We start from the raw sequence: 22,141 nt of genomic DNA on the forward strand, positions 1-22,141 counted from the left end.
GATCTTGAAGGTGTTTTCCAACCTGAGCAATTCTGTGATTCTGTGTTTACACTGTGTTGCCAAGTGACAGACAGCAGCAGAGGAGCAGTCCAACTAAATGGTGTCTGACATGGAAGTGTGTATGAAGCAGAGGTATGTCACCTAATTCCTCCATGTGGAAAAAACTGCATCCACTGACATTTATCAATACTTACTGACATTTATGGAAACCAAATGTTGGATTTTAGCACAGGCAACAGGTAGTGCGTTTCAGCAGTGGCAATGGTGACATGAAAGACAAGCCATATTCTAGATGGCCGTGCCCAGCTGTCACACAACAAAATGCGAAGTGTCTCTGTCAGCTCATCCATGTGAACTGGCCAATAGTGATGACTACATGTTTTGTAGCTGAGAATTTGCTCTATCAAATATTGTGATTATGCTCTTTGTATCGGCTATTTGTAGTTTCCATGGAAATAAATAGAAGGCATTACTTTCAGATTGAAGCTAGAGTTTTCTATGCATGACATCTTTGATCAGTGTCTGGTGACTAAATGACTTACAGAAGATTACCAGGTAGATAATAATTAATATTAGTGAAACTATAGATAATGCATTATCCAACTTGCTAATATTCACTTTAACAGCTCTACTATCATTTTGTATTACTGAAATACTGAAATAATTATTTTTTCTCTGCAACATACTGCCAGCAGTTCTCCATGGCTTGTCCACAACATGGAGTTACCAGTAGATGTGTTCTTGAAAAGCTGAATTGTCTGTTAAATTTTAAAAGTTGTACAACCAGAAGTTATACATATATAAAGTATATATGTATAAATATATGTTATATATATATTATTAGACAAAGAATATGTTATGTTTTGCACATAGCCAAAAATGATTTAATATCCTCTAGAATGTTGAATAGCAAAAGTCTTAACAGTTTTACTGGTGATAAGCACAGATGATTGTCATGAAGTAATAGCATAACTATGTTGCATAAAATTTTCATCATATCTCAACTGAAGCATGCACTTTGATGTGTCAGAATTTCTATAAAGTCTTAATCTGATTGCATTTACAGCATTATGAAAGCTAGGTTCTATGCTCTCCACGTTCTGAGCAGTGAGTTCTCCAAATCCTTCCAGTTCCTTTTTCTTCCACCATCAGCAGGAATCACTTTCCTTCTCCACCTCCTCTTGTTTCCTACTCACATTTACACAACTGTCAAGAAAATCTAAAAGAGAACAGGGTCTAGGTGTTTCCTCTCATTAGTCTGCCAACAAGCTATAAAAGTACTGCAAACATAATCATCATCCTGCAAATAACCAATAGAACACCCACATATGGGTTCATCCCCTGAAACTCAGACATCAGAATTTCCAGTGGCACTGTGTAATCTGCTAGATATCCAAAATATACCAGTGATAAGAATTAGTCAAGTAATGGCAGAATATTGCAGTAGATTAAAGCTGAATCAATTCTGAAAACCAGGAGGAAGGATTAACTGTAAACTGCTTTCTTGATTATCAAAACCAAGTTGTTTTTGGAAAATCATATTAAAGGAACTAATATTCAGATGTAGCAAATTATGGTAGTTCTGCTGCTTTCTCAACAGTTGCGATAATTTTATACAGTTTAGGATGTACACACAATACCCAAACTAAGACTTTGTAGAACTAAAACTAAACTTATATTCAACAGTTATTCTCATTTAAGTGCTAAGTATGTTTCATAGAAACATTAATTTTACATGGTAATTGTAGCTAATAGTGGAAAGTAAAACCAAAACACAGAAATATAAAACACTGAGATTGAAAGTATCAACTCCCTTACACCCTCTCCAGGAAAGTCAATAGCCCACAGAAATTAACTTCTTTGTAAGCCTGGTCAGCTCCCCATTGGTCTTTTTGGCAGCTGTATTGCATGATTGTGAATGATACCAACAAACTAGTTGATACAGCCTGTAGAGTCCTATGTAGGGTTTTTAATGTTAGTTTAAAGAAAGTAATTTTGGCTAACAGAACACAACTGCAAAACATTGGACTCAGTAGAACAATACATTTATCTTGGATCTGACAGATATCCCTAACATTGAAATGCTGTGATTCTGTTACATGACCACTCAACCTAAGCTACATAGGAGTGAATGTATCTGGCTACATCATCATATCTGGTATGTGAACATCTACAGTGATCTGAAGTGAAGTAGAGAATTCTGATAAGTACAGAAACAGACAGGTTTTTAAAATAGATGGTGTAGGTATCTAGAGTTGTGTCCCAGTGAGTTGTCTATGCCTATCTCATAGAATCACCTAAATTATTCTACTTGGCTAACAGACTTTCAGTTTCTTCTTTCTATTTTTTTTTTTTTTTCCAGTAGAAAACAGTGATGTTTAGTCAAGTCCACAGAAGATTTATAATTAATACATATCATTCCAATATTCCCACAGTTCAGCTTCTCTAATGAAATAAACATCCTCTACTACAGAAAAGAAATAGAATGTATAATTTCAGCTTTTGGAAATCTAGAGCAAGGGAAAGGTAAATACAGACTGCATTTGATTACTTGTCAGATCTTTCCTCTTAATTTCCAAGAGCATTCCAAGATGAGAGAGGAAGCAGATTAGGAATGCCTAAACATGATTCTCCTCTGCTTTTGATTTCATCTCTCTATCCTTATCCTTTCATCATACACATTTATGACAGTTGTATTCTTGGCAAGTAGATTCAAAATTCCCTTCTAAGTCTTTATTTTAAAGGTGAAAATAAAAAGTAATTTATTGCTTAGTTTTTTTAATCAAATTCACTTCTGACAAAAGATGTTATAACTCTTAAAATGAAGTTTTCTTATCATAGAATCATAGAATCTCCAAGGTTGGAAAAGACCTAAAAGATCATCCAGTCCAACCGTTCACTTATTTTCAATAGCTTCCACTAAACCATGTCCCTCAACACAACATCCAGTCTTTCCTTGAACACCCCCAGGGTCTGTGACTCCACCACCTCCCTGGGCAGTGCATTCCAGTGCCTAAACACCCATTCTGAGAAGTAACACTTCCTAATGTATTACTAATAAATTGTAATACTAATAATATTATCCGTTAAATATATTATCTAAATGCTAAATGCTTCAGTCAGCATTATTTCTAAAGCATATTTATGAAGGGAAAGGATTTTTTCACTTTATACTTTCTTTATGTACACCGCTCTAGTGGCTACCTTTCTTTTCCTACATTCCCTAGGAATCTCTTTCATTCCAGAAGCTGATCAATGGAGTTACTGTTTGAATTACAGTGGTGTGGATTCACAGTTTTCAAAAGATGTTTTTCTAGGTGCAGGCCTAATAAAAAAAAATCTTCCATGACGTTGTTTTAACACATCATTTATTTATTTATTTATTTATTTATTTATTGTGCAGTTACACTTCATTTATCTCCAGCATGCTAAGGGTTATGAGAGGCCAGCAGGACTGAAACTATTTCTTTTAGATATAGATTCACATTTTAATAATTCTCACATTTTTAAGCACAGATTTTCCAAACCATGCTTATAATCCAGAACAGTCACAATTCTGTGCTCATTCAATATATAGTTCAGATATGCATTGCAAAATAAATACACGACAAAGGAAAATCTGATTGAAATCCAATATTATTTAGAAAGCAGTCCCTTATATCACATCATTTATGTGCCTAAAACATGAGCAAGTTTAATTTTAATTCCTTTCTCTTCATTGCTCATGCAAGAACTTCTGAGGAAAAGTTAAACCACATGCAACTCTTGCTAATTCCTTTCCAGTCACTGGAAAGCCTTTCACAGACTTCTGTGGGTGTTGAAGCATCTGTAAAATGCTTATGGGATATACTGTGGTCTTTCAAGGCTCCATGCTCCCCCTGCTAGATTTCACTTTCAAAATAAGTTGCAATTCAAGGGTCACTCCTTTGAAAGGAGTCCATTTCATTCACTAGTTCTCAGTTACTGGCCTCACCATAGTTCCTCACCTGAGGAAGAACAATCTCATGTATGAATGCACTTTGGGGACCAGTGAGCAGAAAAGCAGCTTTGCAAAAGAGGACCTGAAAGACACCAAGTGGGACATGAGCCAGTAGTGTTCCCTTGTATTAGGAGAGAAGGCTAATGATATCCTGGGCTGCACTGGGAGAAGTGATGTCAGCAGGCTGAGGGAGTGAGGTGATCCTTACCCTCTACTCAGTGCTGGTGAGGCTGCATCTGCAGCACTACGTCGAGATCTGGGCTTCGCTGTGCAGAGAGCTACTGGACAGAGTGCAACAAAGTGCCAAGAAAATGTTTAAAATACTGAAGCATTTCTTCTGTTAGAAGAGGCTTAGAGAGCTGGGACTATTTAATCTAGAGAAGAGCAGATTAAGGAGGAATCTTTTCAATGTGTATAACTATCTGAAGTAAGGGCAGAAAAAAAGATGGAGTCAGACTCTTTTTATAGACCACTCTCCATACACAACCTTGCAAATCCTGTGGTGTAAACCCAATGCACCATCAGGCCATAGAGACCTCACATGAACATGTGTGCTCTGTAATACTCACGTTCTTTAAGTGCTTCCAGAACCAGAGGGGGAAAAAAAAAATGGGTAGCAAAATACTACAGGATGGAAGTACACCTGCCCAAACACAAAGTTCTGCTGTGCTGGTGAGGCTTCACCTGGAGCACTGTGTCCAGATGTGGAGTCCTCAGTACAGGAGAGGCACTGACTTGGAGTGCATCCAGAGGTGAGCCACAAAAAGGATACAAGGGATGGAACATCTCTCCTACAATGACAGGCTCAGAGAGCTGAGTCTGTTCAGCCTGGATAAGAGAACGCTCTGGGGAGATCTGATAGTGGCCTTTCACTATCAAATTGAGAGCTACAAAAAAGGACAGACGCTTTAGCAGGGTTTATGGTGATAGGACAAGGGGAAATGATTCCAAACTTAAAGAGGATAGTTTAGGTTGGATATCAGGAAAAAGTGTTTTACAGTGAAATCGGTGAGGAACAGGCTGCCCAGAGAGGTAATGGATTCCTGGAGACTTTCAAGGCCAGGCTGGACCAGGCTCTGAGAAACCTGATCTAGCTGTAGATGTCCCCGTTCATTGCAGGGGAGTTGGACTAGGAGATCTTTCAAGGTCTCTTCCAACTCTAAGGATTCTATGATCCTATTATTCTGTGCTTTTTCTCCGCTGCACACATGGGACAACTCACATGCCTTAATTTTCTCAAATTTTCCTATATTAAAATCTAAATTCAGACAATTCAGGTAAAACATTTGTCTCAAGAATTAAGAATTAAATTATTTAAATTATTTAATTAAAGAATTAAAGTGTACTTAAATCTCCACGGATAACAAGATATATATATTTTTTAACTTCCGTTGTGTAGGTGTTTCTAAAAAAACACTGAGACTATGTTGGACAGAAATGCACATGTATTTTATCAGTACGGTTAACTCTTTTGTGTCAAGATTGGCATTCACTGTTAACCAAGGAAATGACTGACAGCAATAGACCTAAGCAATGGAGAATGCATTGCTTTCTCCAGGAATTCACTTTTAATAAGGCTACAACACCAACAAGTCATTAGCAAAGCAAATGTGCTCCAAAATCAGACACAACACACACAAACAACAACAACATAACAAGAAAGGGGAAGAAATCACAGCCAGAAGAACAGGAAGGTAGGAAAGTGCTTGATTTGGAAAACACGTCACAATAAGAAGTTCTTTGAAGCACTCTGAACATCCCAGACATGAAGGTTTTTTTGTTTGCTTTTTGTTTTTTTAAGGGATTCACCTAACAGAGAGGGGAGCAGCATGAGGAAGACATTACCTGTTTTCTGCACCCTGAAACTTGCATTTGATGCAATAAACACCTCAGATTTTACTGGTAGAACTTGCGTCTCTTATGCACAGGGTTTTCTCCCACCCACCTCAGAAACACTGAGCAGGGCCAGGGATTCAAAACAGCTGTGCCTTGGGGATACACTGAAGCAACTTTTAGCCTAGATTAACAGCTGTGCAGTAGGAGTCCAGTAGTTTGCATCCAAGAACAATTTGGACTACGAGCGACAATAAAAAGGGGCTAAAATCTTTCTCTGTTCACTTGAATTGGCAGCTGAAATATGTATTTATGCCTGCATTCAACTGCGTGAACCAAGGCTGTTCTTATGCCAGCATGCAAAGTAAAGTATTCTGCTATTCCCAGTCACCTGAAACAGTACTTCATTCTTTCCAGTCATGCATTCACTTCTGCAGTGAGGAGCTGTAGTTCAATATAAAGCACAAGATCAATGAGATCAGGCATTGTGCTTAGTGTGTAAAAAACAGATCAGAGAGTCCTCCATAGGACACAGATTGAGTAACAAAGCTACAGGATAAAGCTATGAGAAATGCATGAAAAGGCATGACAGTGAATAAACAGATGTAGATGCATTTGTACATTCAGGTGACCACTTGGACTTCAAGAAATTGTGTTGCATCATCTACAGCTGAATCAGAGCGATGCAGAAACTACTTCATGATGGACTTTTCAGCAGAATAGATCCTTCAAATGCCAATGAGCACAGAATTGAAATTTTAATTTCTGTTTAGATCATGGAAACAGCTGCTTGCTGCAGGCTTCCTGTGTTCCTCTGTTCCTTCAAAGGAAATTAAGATAGCTATTATAACACTATATCCACACCAGGTGGTTTTCTATTAAGAGGCTTCAAGAAAGAACATCTGCTAACTGGTAGAATAGCTTGGTAAACAAGAAGTTTATTGTCCTAAAGAATTATCATGTAGAAGGTATTGCACTGAGAACGAATCCATTTAAGACAGTGAAAAAATGGAACTAATTTATTAAATCAAGTTTGTTCTACTGCTCGTACAGACGATGCCATCTTAACCAAATGATCTTCTATAGTAAATTAGCTATGTTCTGCATGGAAAGATATTTTTAATGGCTAGGAGATCAGGTTCAACTCTGCACATGCACAACAGCTGGTAACAGCCTGAAGACGTGTCTGAAAAATATACGGTGCCTTGTTCAGTTTAAATTCAAGTACAGCTTGATGCTGCTTAAATGCTCAAAGTGAAACAGGAGTATAAGTGACATCTAAATCACTTTAACAAAACACTGTGCTCCATACAGAACAGAATTACAGTAATTATCCCATCTTAGAAAGGAATACATCGAGCCATCCTTATCAGTGCATTCATCAGTGTGATTTTACACAGGTAACAGAATGCAAAGCACATACAATAATTACTTGAGATAAATGAATCTTTAAATGTGTATGTATATTAATTTACACTCATTGTGTCAGTTGGTCGTGGATTAAAAATGCAAGTCAGCTGATTTTATGCATTTTACACTATCTGATCAACAGCCAAAGAAAAGTCAATAATTTAGCATTTCTCCATTCAGCTCATCAAGTCAACCACCTAATAACAGCCAAGCTATTGCAGAGCAGGGGCAAGAAACTGCTGTTTAGCTTGGCTAATAATAAAATCCAGATGTAAGTAAGAAATTTGTAAAGCTCCTTTTAAAAACATAAACCTGACAAAACTGTGATACCAGCTGCACTTAAACAATTTGACTATGAAAAAATGCTCATGCTAACTTTAATGACAGGAACTGAACAACACTGATAACTGTATAGACATCTTGGAAGAATTCTTCTTGTCTTCTGCAAGAGGCTAGAGCAAATCAGAGGGAAGGTCCTCCAATTCAAATTTCAGAAGTGTTAGGATTCAGATTTTATATATTTAATACTGTTCATAATCTGGCATGTTTGTGACTACCTTCCAAGAATCTTCTATTCACTAAATTAAATATGAGGTTGAAAATTCAAAGCAATGTACAGAAAGCAGCCACAGATAATCAAGGTAAATCAAGTCACATTATAAGATGTGTAATCAGAGTTAAAGTACTTGCATCACAAAGTGAGACCAGATAAAGCCAGAATGCTTTTATTTTAATGAACATATGTTAACTGTCATTTGAACAAAGGAGAAATGGTGAGGCAATTCAGTAAGACAACATCATGTCTTTAACCTTCACTCACAAACCCAAGCAGAACAGATTATTACATCTGCACAGATTTCACAAACACATGCAAAAAAAACCCACAGAAGATCTCTGTAGTTCAAGGGCACTATTCTTGGGTGAAAAGGAAGGAATGGAGGAAGATGTGCATGTATGTGTATCCTTATACTTGTACAATGCTAGCTGCAGTAAAACAGACTATAATCTTCCAACAGTCAGTCAAAAATCAGAATGCTAACTCATAGGAACTGTTATTTTCACTCTGAAGCAAAATCTAAGCATTTCTTAAGAGTCTTCATGAAAGTATGACCAAATAGCATACATTTGCGGAACAAACTACAGAATTTTAAAATTATGAATGAGATATTTTATTTTCTTCATTTTTACATTCTGGCACAACAGATAGCATGATCTTAGCATTACGTAATAGATATTTAGCTTCCTTAAAAAATGCTAAATGTATCCATTCAGCCATAGACGCATTATGAGGATAGGGAGGAGAGGTCAGCTAACAGAAAGATAGCACAATATTCTGTGGGTTGGAGAATCCTGGAAAACAGTAATACTAATGGAGACAGGCAAAAAAAAAAAAAAGGATATTGTGTAAGTTTAATAGCAGAAACAACAGCAGGTCAATTAATCTCCCCTTGTTTCAATGCATTATTTTTAGAAAATTTATTACCATGCACTCTATCACTAAAAGGAACTGTAGGAAAGGAAGTAAAAGTTATTTCTGCAATGGTTGCACTAAAAGACCTGAAGCATATAACTCTTTACTATTCAGCAGTGACAGGGAGAACCTATACCTTTCATATATTTTCAGCATCACAAATCAAGGAAGATTTTATTTCTGTTTCCAGCACTCAGTGCCTTATTTCAGCAGAAGAAAACATTTTAACCAAGCACCAGGAAAAAAAAAGTAAGCAACAGTTCTCTCCAGTTCAGTTCCCATTCATCACACTACCATTCATCAGCTCAAGAAAACTTACTATGTAAGAGATGGAGGTATCTTGGAAATACACGTGTATCTCCATAATTTGTGTCACATTCAGACATCCATTAACATTTTTCTCTTTCTAATAGCTGAATATAGTGCGCACTCTCAATTATCTGTAATTTAGCAGAATATGTTCCTCATTTGCACTTACAGCATTTATTTATTGAGACAGCTACCTAGATCTTTGACTCCTAGGTGCACTGCATCTGATAAAAGGAAAAAACATGTTCTGAGTAATACTGAGTTCTTCATCATAGTATCTGTTTCCCTTAGATTATTTCTAATGCTCTTATCAGATAGTTACCTAGCAGCCATTTAAATAACAAATTCACAGTCTGTTTAACACTGAATCAAGAAAAAAATTTTTAAAAAGCGTATTTAATATAAGAATAATTGTCCATACTGCAGAAGTAATACGCAAAGTTTTTTCATCTTTTTCAAAATTTCACATAGAATTTTAAAACAGTATTCTGTTTCTTAAACTGAAATTTGAGACTCTGTCTTCCAGAGAAGAAGTGATTCGGCTCAGTTACAGGAATATGTGATCCACAATTATACTTGTCACTAAAAGGCCAAAAAGGCTGGTAAAAAAGTGAAACTGAAGAGATCTAAAAATCACAATTTGCTCAGTCTCTTACTGAGAGAAGTCTCAGTACAACTAAACAAGTATCAATCACATCTGTACTCGCACTGTGCCTGGCAAGTTTCTTACATAGCCAGAGTGGCACACATCTTTACACGAGTTCTTTCTGCTACCTTTTCCTGATATGACATACACAAAAACATTCAGTATTCTCTAGTTCTTTAAAGTGCTATCTGTTGGCTATTATAATCTGAAGCAATCTTGAGAGAGAAGGCATTAGAGGCTATTATACACACGGGGACCAGTACATTTATTTTCTCTTTTCCAGAAGGAATCACAGTTTAAGCCCTTAACTTGCAACAGCTTACTTATGTGAAAGTGAGAACAATAAGAAGCAGAGAAAATGAATAACTGCAGTTTAGAGTCTCTTTCTATATTGAGAAAGCTTACCTTAAAGTTAACTCTTACTCTCAATTTACTTATGTGATTTGGAGAAGTCTTACCTTCTATGACCTGAGCTGCTGAACAAGCATGGATTGACAAGCCTAAGAACAGTAGTAGCACATCCCAGGTCCACCAGGAATGACTGGAACAGGTGAGCAGAAACAAAAAATAAATATAGGGAGGAGGGTAGGAAAAGAATGAGACAAAAGAGTGTAATACAGAAGCATGAGGGATAAAAAAGGAACGTAGAAATGAGAGTTCTTACCATGACAGCATTTTCTGAAAGTCAGTTGAAAGACCTCAAGCAGGGAAGAAGTTCGGTGAACATGAATCTTGTACTTCTGAAAATAAGTTAACGAAAACTGGAGCCTGCTGTTTCTCCTCCAACGTTCAGACACAAGTGGAACAAAGGCAGCTCTCAGGCTCTCTGTGTGACTCACTGCAATTCAGTGCTCCAACTCTGAAATTTGACTCCACGTAAACTTTCCGTCAGACCACAGCCTAAAAGTTCCTACTGTATGCACTGTGTGTATGGATGGACACCCCTTCATGCTGTTCATCACCCCAGTGTCACTCTGTGGTACTGCCTGAAGTTACTGCATTCCCTGAGAAATAGGAGCACGGTACTTTCTCTGATGTTAGAAAGCACGATGAAAAAGGAAGTAACATCTCTCCTGCTCCCAAATGTGACCTGTTCAAGCAGATGATCTACATGAAATGCAGCTGAAAGAGCCATTAATTTTGTGTGGGTACTTTAGTGTGGATTTCTGACCAGTGCTGCATATTTTAGCTCCGCTGGATAAAAGAAGGCAGAGCAAAGCATTTGCCCCTGCATTCCATTAGTTTTATATCTCTGAATATAGATGGTCAGTTAACTCACCCTTGATGGATCTTGAAATTCTGCGAGTTCATGGTGGTCGTTTGTGGCCGTCAGAATTACACAATGTTAACAGGTCCTCAATGTCCACTGGATTTTTCCCACTGGTTAAAATTTTTTCCAGGCAGAAGATCTGCCTACTTTTCTCAGCTCTGCCAACTGCTTGCATTCTTTAACATTTGAAATGGAAGACTACAATTCTGCTGTTGCAGTTCTTAATTATTCACTAACTAAGCTGGGCTGGGTGTTCTTGTACTTCTGGTCATTGCTGTGTTCAGCAGTTCATTTTTTCCTCCAAGCTCTGCAACTCAAACTTCTTAGCAGCACACTTTTAGGCTCCATATTCATAAGACTAAAGAAGCATGAGAATATTCTTTTGCAAGAGTAGCATTAGACAAGCAGCATGCACTGAGGCCTCAGGGACTCAAGAACTGTGCTGGAGAGAACAAAGGGTTTTTCTTCAGCTCAGAGCACAGGTAAATAAATGTCTGACATTCACAGTATCCAGCCACGGGGAGGTCCACAGCTCAGTTAGGCCTTTCATAAAGAAGTGCCCTCTTTTCTGTTTCAAACTCCAGCCCTGCTGATGTTCTTCGATGCCTCCAATTTCTAGTATTAAACAAGGGATCACTTGTTCACCATCACTTCTCTTTTCTTCATGCTCTTTGTGGAGATGGAGTCATCATAATTGCACAGATGCAAATAATCTCAGGAGTTCTCTAGTGATGCAGCAGTGTTCCCAGTATGCCTCCTGTTAACAGCAGCTTTACTTTCTTCACTGCAATTGAGATGAAGTTTTCACAGAACACTCGTAAACCTAATTAGTTACTCTTGAGATGTAACTTCTTATGCAATTGGCTTTTCTCTTCCCTCTGCCAGTAAGTTTATTACAAATAATAGGAATGAATTTCACCCACCATTTTATTTTCCATTCATTCACTCTTAGATGTCCCCTTTGCAATTCTTCACAACCTTCCGTTGCCAATACTAAAATAGCAGTAGCAACAACAACAACACTCATATAATCCGCAAACCTAAATGCACTGCCTGGACTAGATGGACAATGTGGTGGTGTCTTTACTCTAGTACAGAGACTGACCGTATATTCCTCATTCTTTTTCTTTTAACCAACTGTTCATATATAAACTTTACTTCCTTGTGACATGACTTCCTGAAAAGCTATTGGCTGTCTAGGTCTTGCTGGATGACAGCACAGTCTTCTGGTGTATCAGCCACTCCTCCCAGTTTTGTGATATCAGCAAACTTGCTGACTGTGCAGTCTATTCCTTCATCCATGTTACTGATGAACATATTGAATTGTACTACTCTCAGTACTGACGCTTCAGGAACTCAACTAGATATAGGCCTCCAACTAGACTCTGTCCCACTGACCACAGCTTGCTGGCTTTTTTCCTTCCAGCAGTTCACAGTCCACCTCACAGCTTGATCATCCAGACCACACTTTCTCAGTTTAGCTGCAAGGATGCTGTGGGAGATGGTGTCAAATGCTTTACTAAAATCAAGACAGACCACATCCACTGCTCTACCATCATCTGTCCTCCTGGTTATATCTGCTTAAAATGCTATCAGGTTGGCCAAGCACCCCTTTGGTGAAGCCTTGTTGACTGTCTCTAATGGCCCTCTCGTCCTTGATACGATGGTGCCAAGGGTAAGTTGCTTTCCAGGGATGGAGGTGAGGCTGACTGGTGTATATTTACCCTGCTCCTCCACACTTTTATAAGCATAAAAACTGATTCACTACTCCACATTTCTGCTTTACCCTCCTTTAATCAAGATATCATATCAAAAACAAAGTTAATAAACGTTACCTTTAATATATAATTATGAAGTAGTAAGAAAGTACATTCTTGCAGCTGAAGCCTGTACCATGTCCTGTCTTGTAATGGGTTCAGACTAAGGTTGTTAAGGCAAAGAACTGTGGCATTTTATAGTCCTTTAGTGCTTCATTTCACATAACCTGAATGTTTCTGCTTCCTCTACCCCTCTCTCACAGTATTATAAAAAACACCGGGGAAAAAAAGGTGAAATCTTTCATGCAGTTGAGGCTGGCTAGCAAAGATATCAAAGAGGAATAAGGGACTTGATGAAGAAAGGAATCTCCTACCAGTACCTATATTGGAAGACAATTTTTAGAAGGGATGAGACCACGTCTCCTGGTCACATGGATGTCTTTGAGGGGAATCAGATAAGTGGGGAGGATGGATGAGTATCACAAAGAACAGCATTTAATCCATTGTGAAAAGTGTGGGACAAGAAACTATAGAACAAAATGAGAACAAACTAAGAAGAGCACTGAAAGTCAGTTAGAAAGCTGAAGGGCAGGATGTCTGGAAATGTTAACTGTCACTTGGTGGCAAAGAAAGCAAGTATAAATATTTAGACATACATATTTCCCCTCTACAGACTCTGACTCAGTCTTCCACTGGACAGCACGACTAGAAGGGAAAACACTGTGTCCAAAATGAGAAAGTATTGGAATGGAAAAAAGGTAGGCAATGACAAGTGAACTGGAGACATAGCCAGAAAAAGGTTTAAAAGGGATATGGTAATAAAGTGACTCACAGTAGGAGGGTAGATGACTGTGCACCTACTAAATCATTACTGTCATATACTGTTGTACTTCTGCTATAAGCCTGCATCCATGAAACCTACTAGGCAAGCATGTCTCAGTGATTGTGCAATACTTTAGTAGTTGCAGTAGTATATACTGTGAATCCAGTTATTTCTGCACTTTTGATGGCACACACAAGTGTCAGCATTAAATTGTAAGTTTGCGCTCTGAAAAGCAAAAACACAAGAGCTCTTAACCAAGTCTGTGGCAGTTTATTCTCTCAAAACCTATGCTTTCCAGAAATGGCTGAATTCTTTCTGATAAAGTTCATGGCACTGGGCATGAAACACAAAATTAGAATGCAAAGTACTCAGTGTTCAGGAAATGCAAAAGCAATTGAAATTATTGAATACTTTAAGGGAGACAACTCTACAACTGAACATAAGAAGGTATTCTGCCTGTAATTTAAAGTCTCTTGCATGTTAACACTGATGCTATTGCTACATTAATTTATTGTTGGCATAAGGGTGCATAGTTTTAAAAGCATATTCAGGAAATAAGTCTTTGCTATATTAAGGACATGCACTGAATTGAAAGGCCTTATTCAGGCAAAATGTTGTGTGTTCCTTTTCTAAGATGAGATCAATAGCCTAGATGAAATGCATCTACAATGATGTATGCAGCATGGGCAACAAAAATACCATTCCTGCCTTCAGATCGTGACGCCTTAGTCCAAGTTTGTTAAGCTTTCCATATAACAAAATGCTATGGCAGACAGTTTGGATAGGAAATCACAGAATCACAGAATGACCTGGGTTGGAAGGGACCTCAAGGATCATGTAGTTCCAACCCCCCTGCCTAGCAGGGCCACCAAACATACGCCTTTACTAGATCAGGTTGCCCAGGGCCCTGTCCAACCTAGTCTTGAATACCTCCAAGGATGGGGCATCCACAACCTCCTTGGGCAGCCTGTTCCAGGGCCTACCCACTCTCCTAGTGAAGAACTTCCCTCTAACATCCAACCTAAATCTTCCCTCTTTTAACTTAAAACCATTTCCCCTAGTCCTGCTATTGTCAGCCCTTTTGAAGAGTTTACTCCCCTCCTGGGTGTAAGTTCCCCTCAGGTACTGAAAGGCTGCAATGAGGTCACCCCGCAACCTTTTCTTCTCTAGGCTGAACATACCCAACTCCCTCAGCCTGTCCTCATAAATAGTAAAATTTATGTAGATAAATAGTAGAAGCTATTTAGTCAAAGCTTAGTAAAATATAAATTTCTTAAGAGCCTGAGCACTTCAACAAACAGTTCTCCTTGGCAAGCGTACAGCACATCCCCAAAGCCTTTGAGGAACTTAGTCAGCTCTCAGCTGAAAAAAAATCAGTTACCATTCATTTTCTGTGTTTTATTTTTATCAGTTTTAAATTAACAAGAACAGGTAGAAACTTGAAGTGTGTGACAGAACTGAATGAACAGAAAAGCTGAAACAAATTGAAGATAAAGAATTACATTTATCTGCGCACCAGCGTATCAATGTCCTGTGATACCCACTCCGCTACTATAATTGGAAGCTAATATATTGGTACTGACAATCACTCCTCAAGACCTTGGACATTAATTTCTTGCTTGTAACATGTCCATAAAAGCTAGGTTTTTCAAACTGTTGTGTAGCCAAGTTGGCAAAAGCTAAATTGCTAAATCACAGGACACTCACTTAGCAGTCAAATTTGCTACTTAGAGTAACAAAATGCTAGTTTTACTGACTTTTATCCCGACTAGCTTCCATTTTTTGTGGTTATACAGAAAGAACTGAGCAGTACATATTAACAAGTTACATCTCTGATGGCAACAAAAGCAGAATAAGCGTCCCAACTCAGAATAAGTGGGATCAAGTATTTACTTTGTGACAGTTTTGATAGCTGAAAATATGCCAGCAAAAATAAAATTTTCATGTGATTTTTGGGCCACAGGTGAAGTTGCAAAAATCAGAAAATAGTTGAATTTTTAATGTAAAACTTGGTGCATTTATTGTCATGCGTCTAATTTGCAATCAACACAGTCTCTATGCAAATATGTGAAGTTCTTCAACAGATCAAGCTGCATGCTGATCACAGAACTTCTCTGTTACTCAGTAATTTTCTCTTCTCCTTTGAAGTGCTACAAACACCAAGAGTGAGGGCACTAAATGAATCATTTCCAGGCTATACCAGCTGTTATTACAGAACACAGTTGAGGTTTGCATCTACAGAGGTGACTTCTCAAAAAAAACCCACAAAAACAAAACTGAGGTTTTGCATTATTTTTGTTATTGCTACTAGTCTTGATTTTAGCATATATAAAAATGGCATTTTACGAGCACTTGTTTGCACATCTGGACAGTCATGGTACTAATAAAGAAACTGGTGTTTCCTTGGATCCAAGAAAGTACAAACAAAGAAGAAATGGAAAGAAACCAAGTAAGATTAACAGAGTGTTCTTTTAGCTTAGACTTGTTTTAGATTTCCTGTAGCATTATAATCCAGTGCAGATGTTCATTTGCCTCATTCTTGGCAACTCCTTAGTAACATTTTCTCAGGGATTCATTATCCCCTTGCTAATTTGACCTCAATTTTCTTATTCCTTTTATGTGACAACAAACATTCAAAATGGTGTGAAATATATGAAGAATATATGAAGGAATTACAAGATGACTGTAACACTATGTAAAATTACATACAATATTGAGGTGAATAAAGCAAAAACTGTGATCTGTGCTTTCATTTTATCATTTCTTCTAGTGACAATGGCTCGTTTTATGAAGTCAAAATTTGTAGTTACATAAGAAAAGAGATGAAACAGTAGTAATAAATGTAATAGAATGGACAATGTTTACATGTACTAATAGATTTATACAGATGTGCCTCATCAGAAGTTTTTTGAAAAACATCCTTATGCATTAATCTCTCAGATAACTTATTTCTAATTGCAACATGATAACATCCAGACAAAGAAAGGCAATCAATGTCAGCTCTTCATTTCCTCCATAACACTGAAGCCTGAACCACAGCTAAGAAGGCTCTGACACTATTAATATGGGTGTGAAGACAATTAACTTCTTAATTAATTAACTTCTTTAACTTCTAAATTGCTCTTTCCTTAAATTTGTTTCCCTTCAGTTTGATGCAGGAAAAATTGTAGCAGACTATTTGGATATTAAGCATACCAATAGACATTAATCATTCTGAGAAGCCTCATGAGGAACCTCCACATATTCTCTCTACTTGTGCCAGGAAGATGAGACCAGGTATTTCAGTCTATGATATATGCTACAAGTGTGACTGCCCAGCTCCGGTACTACCTGAGCTGGCTTTGGACCTACATTAATGGTAGTTTGTCTTCTGATTGGACTCTAGGACAAGAATCATCGAGTTCAACTCCTGGTACACAGGACCATCATACATTCAAGCCATCTTTCTGAAAGCATTGTCCAAATGTTTCCTAAACTCCAGAAGGCTTGGTTCCATGATCACTGTCCTGAGAGGCACCCTGTTCTAATGACTGACCATTCTCTTGTAATGCTTACTCAGTTCATATTTAATTCACATAAAAATCTTCAAAACTGGCTCTATTATCCCTATGCAGATGCTTTAGTCATTGCTGAAAAGTCCTTACAGAGCATCAAAGACTCGGTTTCTCATGCTGTTCCAGCAGAAGTAGGCTGGGGATGGACAAGCAGATGGCAGGGGACACAGCCAGGACATCTGATTCCAGGTGGCCACACATGTATTTGATACCACACAATGTCATCATAGAATCAAAGAATTACTCAGGTTGGAAAAGACCTCAAATGCTCAGCCTAACAGCTGGGTGAAAGACAGAGTGGGGAATGCAGTCAGAGTTACGACAATTGCTGTTATGCATGGTGAAGCCCTACTTCCTAAAAATGGCTGATCATCAGCCTGCCAATTGGAAATAGTGAATCTTTATTTGACTTTGCTTGTGTGTGTTGATTTTGCTTTACCCAATTAAACTGTCCTAATCTAAATCCACAAGTTCTCACACTTTTACCTTACCAGTTTTCTCTTCCATCCCACTGAGGGAGAGGATGAATGAGCAACTCTGTCTTGCTTAGCTGTTTATTTGAGTTAATTAACAACCCACACTTTTGGAGAACTTCTTCCATGTGTCAGACCTGTTACTTCTCTTTGAATTCCTATTACAGAACCACATTTCCTTCCCCACACTATCCACAACATATTCAGATTATCTCATACCACTGTAAGACTGAGGATTCCACAAAAGAGTAGTCCTCTCCAAAAATCTCTGCCCAACTGGGGCCTCTATTTTATAGAATATTCACCCTAGAAACCCTTCATAGTTTCCCTCACACTGAAGGGTGGTCAGATGGTAAACTTGTGGATCTCTGCTTTGTAGAGGCAGAAGTCACAGTTCTAAAGCAAACGAGGTATGGGCTGTTGAGCAAGCTTTGGCGTATGAACTATTCTGTTTAGTCAGTAGTTTCAATCTAAAAAGAAATCATAGCTTTCTAGCATTTATGTTGGCTTGTATGATTTTATTATCTCATCTAAAGAGAGCATTATTGTTATTATCATTGCCACAGTAGCACCCTCCTGTTTTCAGTCCTTTGTTGTTCATTCTTGCACAGTTATGCTACCTGCAGAGACATTCTTCACCAAGGCTGATAATATGTAATAGCAAAGGAAGGCTTTCAGGAAGGAGTTTGGCTCTCTCCCAAACTCTTCCAAAGAATCGGAAGATGAATAGCTTTTCCCATGCAGCATGACATTTCTGAAAGTGGTTGCACTAAAGAGAAATGTGCACAGCTGAAACTGTTAAGGCAGGTAAATTAAAAAAAAGCCAATATTAGTCTTTGGGATTACAGAAGACTTTGAATGGGTGATATGGCACCACAGGCTGCTATTTGTCTGTCCATTACTTCAGAGTTCGTCACCAATCAGTTAATAACTTACTCAGCTAACTGCCACCTTTACCTTCTTTTCCAACCTTCACTTTTATTTGGCCTTCACTCCTGTAAGGAAGATGGTGTTGATGACAACATAGCCTTTCAGAATGAGGCAGCAAGAATGCTCAGAAGGAAAAATTGCTTCAGCTTCATTGCCAAAGCAATGAAAATCTTTCAGAACTGTTGTTCACTCCTAAAAGCCAACGCTTCTTCCATTTTCTCTTTCTGCTTCAAAATCCTCTATGGTTTCCTGACATACATTGTCCTGGTTATGTCAATATTCAGTATCATGACATCTTGTGTCAGGCTGTTGTGTGCAGAGGCACATTGCACTGTGGAGCTGTGTTTCATGTTTTTTTAGCAGTCTAACGTTAATTCCGACTCTCCAAGAGGAAGATACACTGAGATGTACTGCATTTCCAAGGAGCCTCCACATGCTGAGTGATTGGGGTGAGACACTTCAGATTTCAGCAGCACAGTGAGCAGCACAGTTGTAGCCTTCTACTCTCTCCCATCTGAGTTATTAATAGTAACTATTTTTCTTATTATCTTACATTCTTCTACCATTTGTAGTAAATTTGTTATCTCTCTTTATCTTGATTTTGTTGTTTTTCTTTCCTTTTCTCCAACATGGGAGAAAGCCCTTTTGCACTTGGAATCACAACACACATATACCACTTGTGTTTCTTACAGCAGCTGTATTCTGTCCCTGCCTCAGCATTATATTAATTCTTAAGGGAAAATTTCTTTGCTACCAAGGAATTGCTAACCATCTCACTTATAATGGAAACTATTCTTCATGGGTTGCAGCTGTTTAGCCAGGAAGGGCTTCTGAAAACAAAATTCTGCACAAAGGGGAAGGATCTTTGTTACAATATCCAGTGCTGTTATCAAAATAAATTTACCCATATATTCTTTCATAGTGTTCAGTATCTACAAGCATTTGGAACTACTGAGTGACTGCAGCCTTAGAAATCTTATTTCACTTAGCATAAATGCTGCTGGTGCATCAGTATCATGGTATTGTGAAATTGTACACATTTCTGCCCCGTATTGCATTATTTTACTGCCTAAGACAACTCAGAATTTGCAAACATGAGAATTTTATCTTTTCAAAAGCAGGAAAAGGAGTTGATCCTTTATCTTTATTGAACTTTTTGCTCAAAGATAAATCTAAACATGAGGATTGATTACAACATAAACCTGTAATTAATAGCATGGAAAGAGAAACCTGGACAGGCTGGAGAAGTGGGCCCATGAAAACCTAATGAGGTTCAATAAGGCCAAGTGCAGGGTGCTGGGGGAAGATCTCCTTGAGAGCAGGGTACTCTCCATGACTCTCCATGGACTACTGTTTTGACTCCAGCTTGTAGTGGTGACACCACATCTTGTCACCAGTAATGATGCAATCCAGGAAACTGTCACCTTCAGCCTCATATTGGTTCAATAGGTCCTGACAAATCTGTGTATGTTGTTCTTTCTTTCTGCATGTGTGTGTTCATGGGACAACCTGGTGCAAACTTTGCAATATTCCAATGTTGCCACCATCATTTCTAATGCACTGAAGCCAATATTCAGCTCCATATACAATTCCCTGGTCATAATCCACCGATTTGTGTGGATGAGCTGATTGAGATGCTCTTCATTTCATGATGTGACAGCTGTGCATGGCCATCTGGAACATGGCTTGTCTTTCATGTTGTTGTTGCCGCTGCTGAAACACATCACCCACTGCCTTATTGTAACATCCACTGTTTGGTCTCCATAAACATTCAGCAAGTGTCAATGAATAAGTGTAAATGACTGCAATTTTTTCCACATGGAGGAATACATGGAGAAATTTAGTTCCAATTCTTATCTTCATATACAGTTCTGTGTCAGTTACAGTTTTCTCAAACTGCTCCTCTGTTGCCATCTGTTGCATTGCAACAAAATATAATGGAATATTTGTGGGAAGGTTCAACCTCTACTGCCATACCATGAACATCCACCTCTGATGTCATGGACCAATATAATAAAATAGGAGATGTTACTATTGGAACAGCCTATGTTCAAGATCACAAAGCTTTGAAAATGTCCACATGATGCTGCAGAGCAAATGGCTTAACCAAAACAGGGTCCAAAGATACTGGACATATGCTCCAACCACATGTCAGTCATTCATAACCACTCTGAATGTAGTGATGCATGCGCACTATATTTTTAATTCTGCGTCCTCCACTGTTCATTCTAAAAAGGAATATTTGAAAAAGACTTAAGAACTTCTGATCCCCACTGTGGCAGCCAGCTCTAAAACTAAAAACAGTGTCTCTACATCCTTCATGCCCAGACATAAATTGACAGACAGTGTGCTTCTAAAACAGTCAGTCTTCACCTTCATACACAGTATTTTAGCTAGCCTGCTGCCCATGTGGAGGAATTACTACCCATAGGTTCACATCCATTCTAAATGGAATAATGGAGCAACAAAATATGTCAATTCTCACACCAAAGTTGCAGGTTGTCAGCCTAAAAAATTTCAAACCATCTATGTCTGGCTGAGAAAACATGAGTCAAGACTAGGTTAGAAAGAACATCAAGATCAGAGGGAGGAAAATGTTAAGAGAAGTCAGTTGCCTAGGTCAGCTGTTAGTCCTTATATAAAAGGTCAAAGGGAGGCAAGAAAAAGGGCTCATCTGCAGCTCTGTGAAAATATAAACTAGACGATATGTAACCCAATTTTGTTTTCTTTATTCTATGTCATGAATGCCTGGCTTGACAACTTAGATTTCTTTTAGCTTTTTTCTTAGCACTCTGTAAACACAAATTGATCATGTTCATTTAATTTCAGTCTTACCATCATACATTTAATAGATCAAATATATTAAAAAGAAGAATGTAAGTTATGTATTTATTTAGTAGTCTTCCCTTTTCCACAGTTCTAAATTGGCTTTTGATTCTTTTTTTTTTTTTTTTCCACACTACTTATTTTTGTATTAATACCATTGTCCTATACTATCTTTGAGAGACAGCTGAGAGCTGTTTAGCTGGAGCTAAACAGACCCAGTTTGCTTAGCCTTTCTTCATAAGGGAGATGCTCCAGGCCCTTCACCTTCTTTGTGGCCCTCTACTGGACTCTTTCCAAGAAGTCCCTGTCTTTTTGTACTGGGGAGACCAGAACTGGACACAGAACTCCAGATGAGGCCCCACCAGGGCAGAGTAAAGGGGGAGGATCACCTCCCTTGACCTGCTGGACACGCTATTTTTAATGCATCCCAGTATGCCATTGGCCTTTTTGGCCACAAGGCCACACTGCTGGCTCATGGCCAACCTGTTTTCCACCAGGACACCCAGGTCCCTCTCAGCAGAGCTCCTCTCCAGCAGGTCATCCCCCAACCTGTACTGGTGCATGCAATTATTCCTCCCTAGGTGCAAGACTCTACACTTGCTTTTGTTAAACCTCATCTGGTTTCTTATTTACTGCCCAGCTCTCCAGCCTGTCCAGGTCTCACTGAATGGCAACACAGCCTTCAGGCATGTCAGCCAATCCTCCCAACTTCATATCATCAGCAAACGTGCTGAGGCTGGTCACTATCCCCTCATCAAGGTCATTGATGAAGATGCTGAACAAGATCCATGCTGACTATTCCTGATAACCTCCTTTTCTTCCAGTTGTCTGAAGATGGCACCCAGCACAAGCTGTTCCAT

At 38.5% G+C, this 22,141-nt stretch overlaps 1 protein-coding gene and 1 long non-coding RNA gene across 3 annotated transcripts in view; one reads left to right on the top strand and one right to left on the bottom strand.

The window, feature by feature from the left end:
* The window catches only part of LOC107309772 (collagen alpha-1(XV) chain-like), a 90,841-nt gene extending 78,482 nt beyond the window's left edge, over nt 1-12,359 (bottom strand). For both annotated transcript variants that reach the window (XR_004306143.1, XM_032442532.1), the window contains exons 1-2: nt 10,313-12,359; nt 10,107-10,189 (exon numbers count right to left, since the gene is read on the bottom strand). Coding sequence is in view for 1 of the 2 variants with exons in the window: in XM_032442532.1 (XP_032298423.1) it covers nt 10,107-10,189; nt 10,313-10,323 (94 nt within the window). In the remaining variant the exon portion in view is untranslated. The remainder of the gene's footprint in view (nt 1-10,106; nt 10,190-10,312) is intronic.
* Nucleotides 91-16,969, top strand: LOC107309774. Its single transcript, XR_001553328.2, has 4 exons — nt 91-132; nt 13,349-13,433; nt 16,647-16,774; nt 16,884-16,969. It is a non-coding gene; the product is annotated as an uncharacterized LOC107309774 (long non-coding RNA).
* Nucleotides 16,970-22,141: the final 5,172 nt, after the last annotated feature.

This window comes from Coturnix japonica, chromosome 2 (genome assembly GCF_001577835.2).
Source record: "Coturnix japonica isolate 7356 chromosome 2, Coturnix japonica 2.1, whole genome shotgun sequence".
Taxonomy (NCBI): domain Eukaryota; kingdom Metazoa; phylum Chordata; class Aves; order Galliformes; family Phasianidae; genus Coturnix; species Coturnix japonica.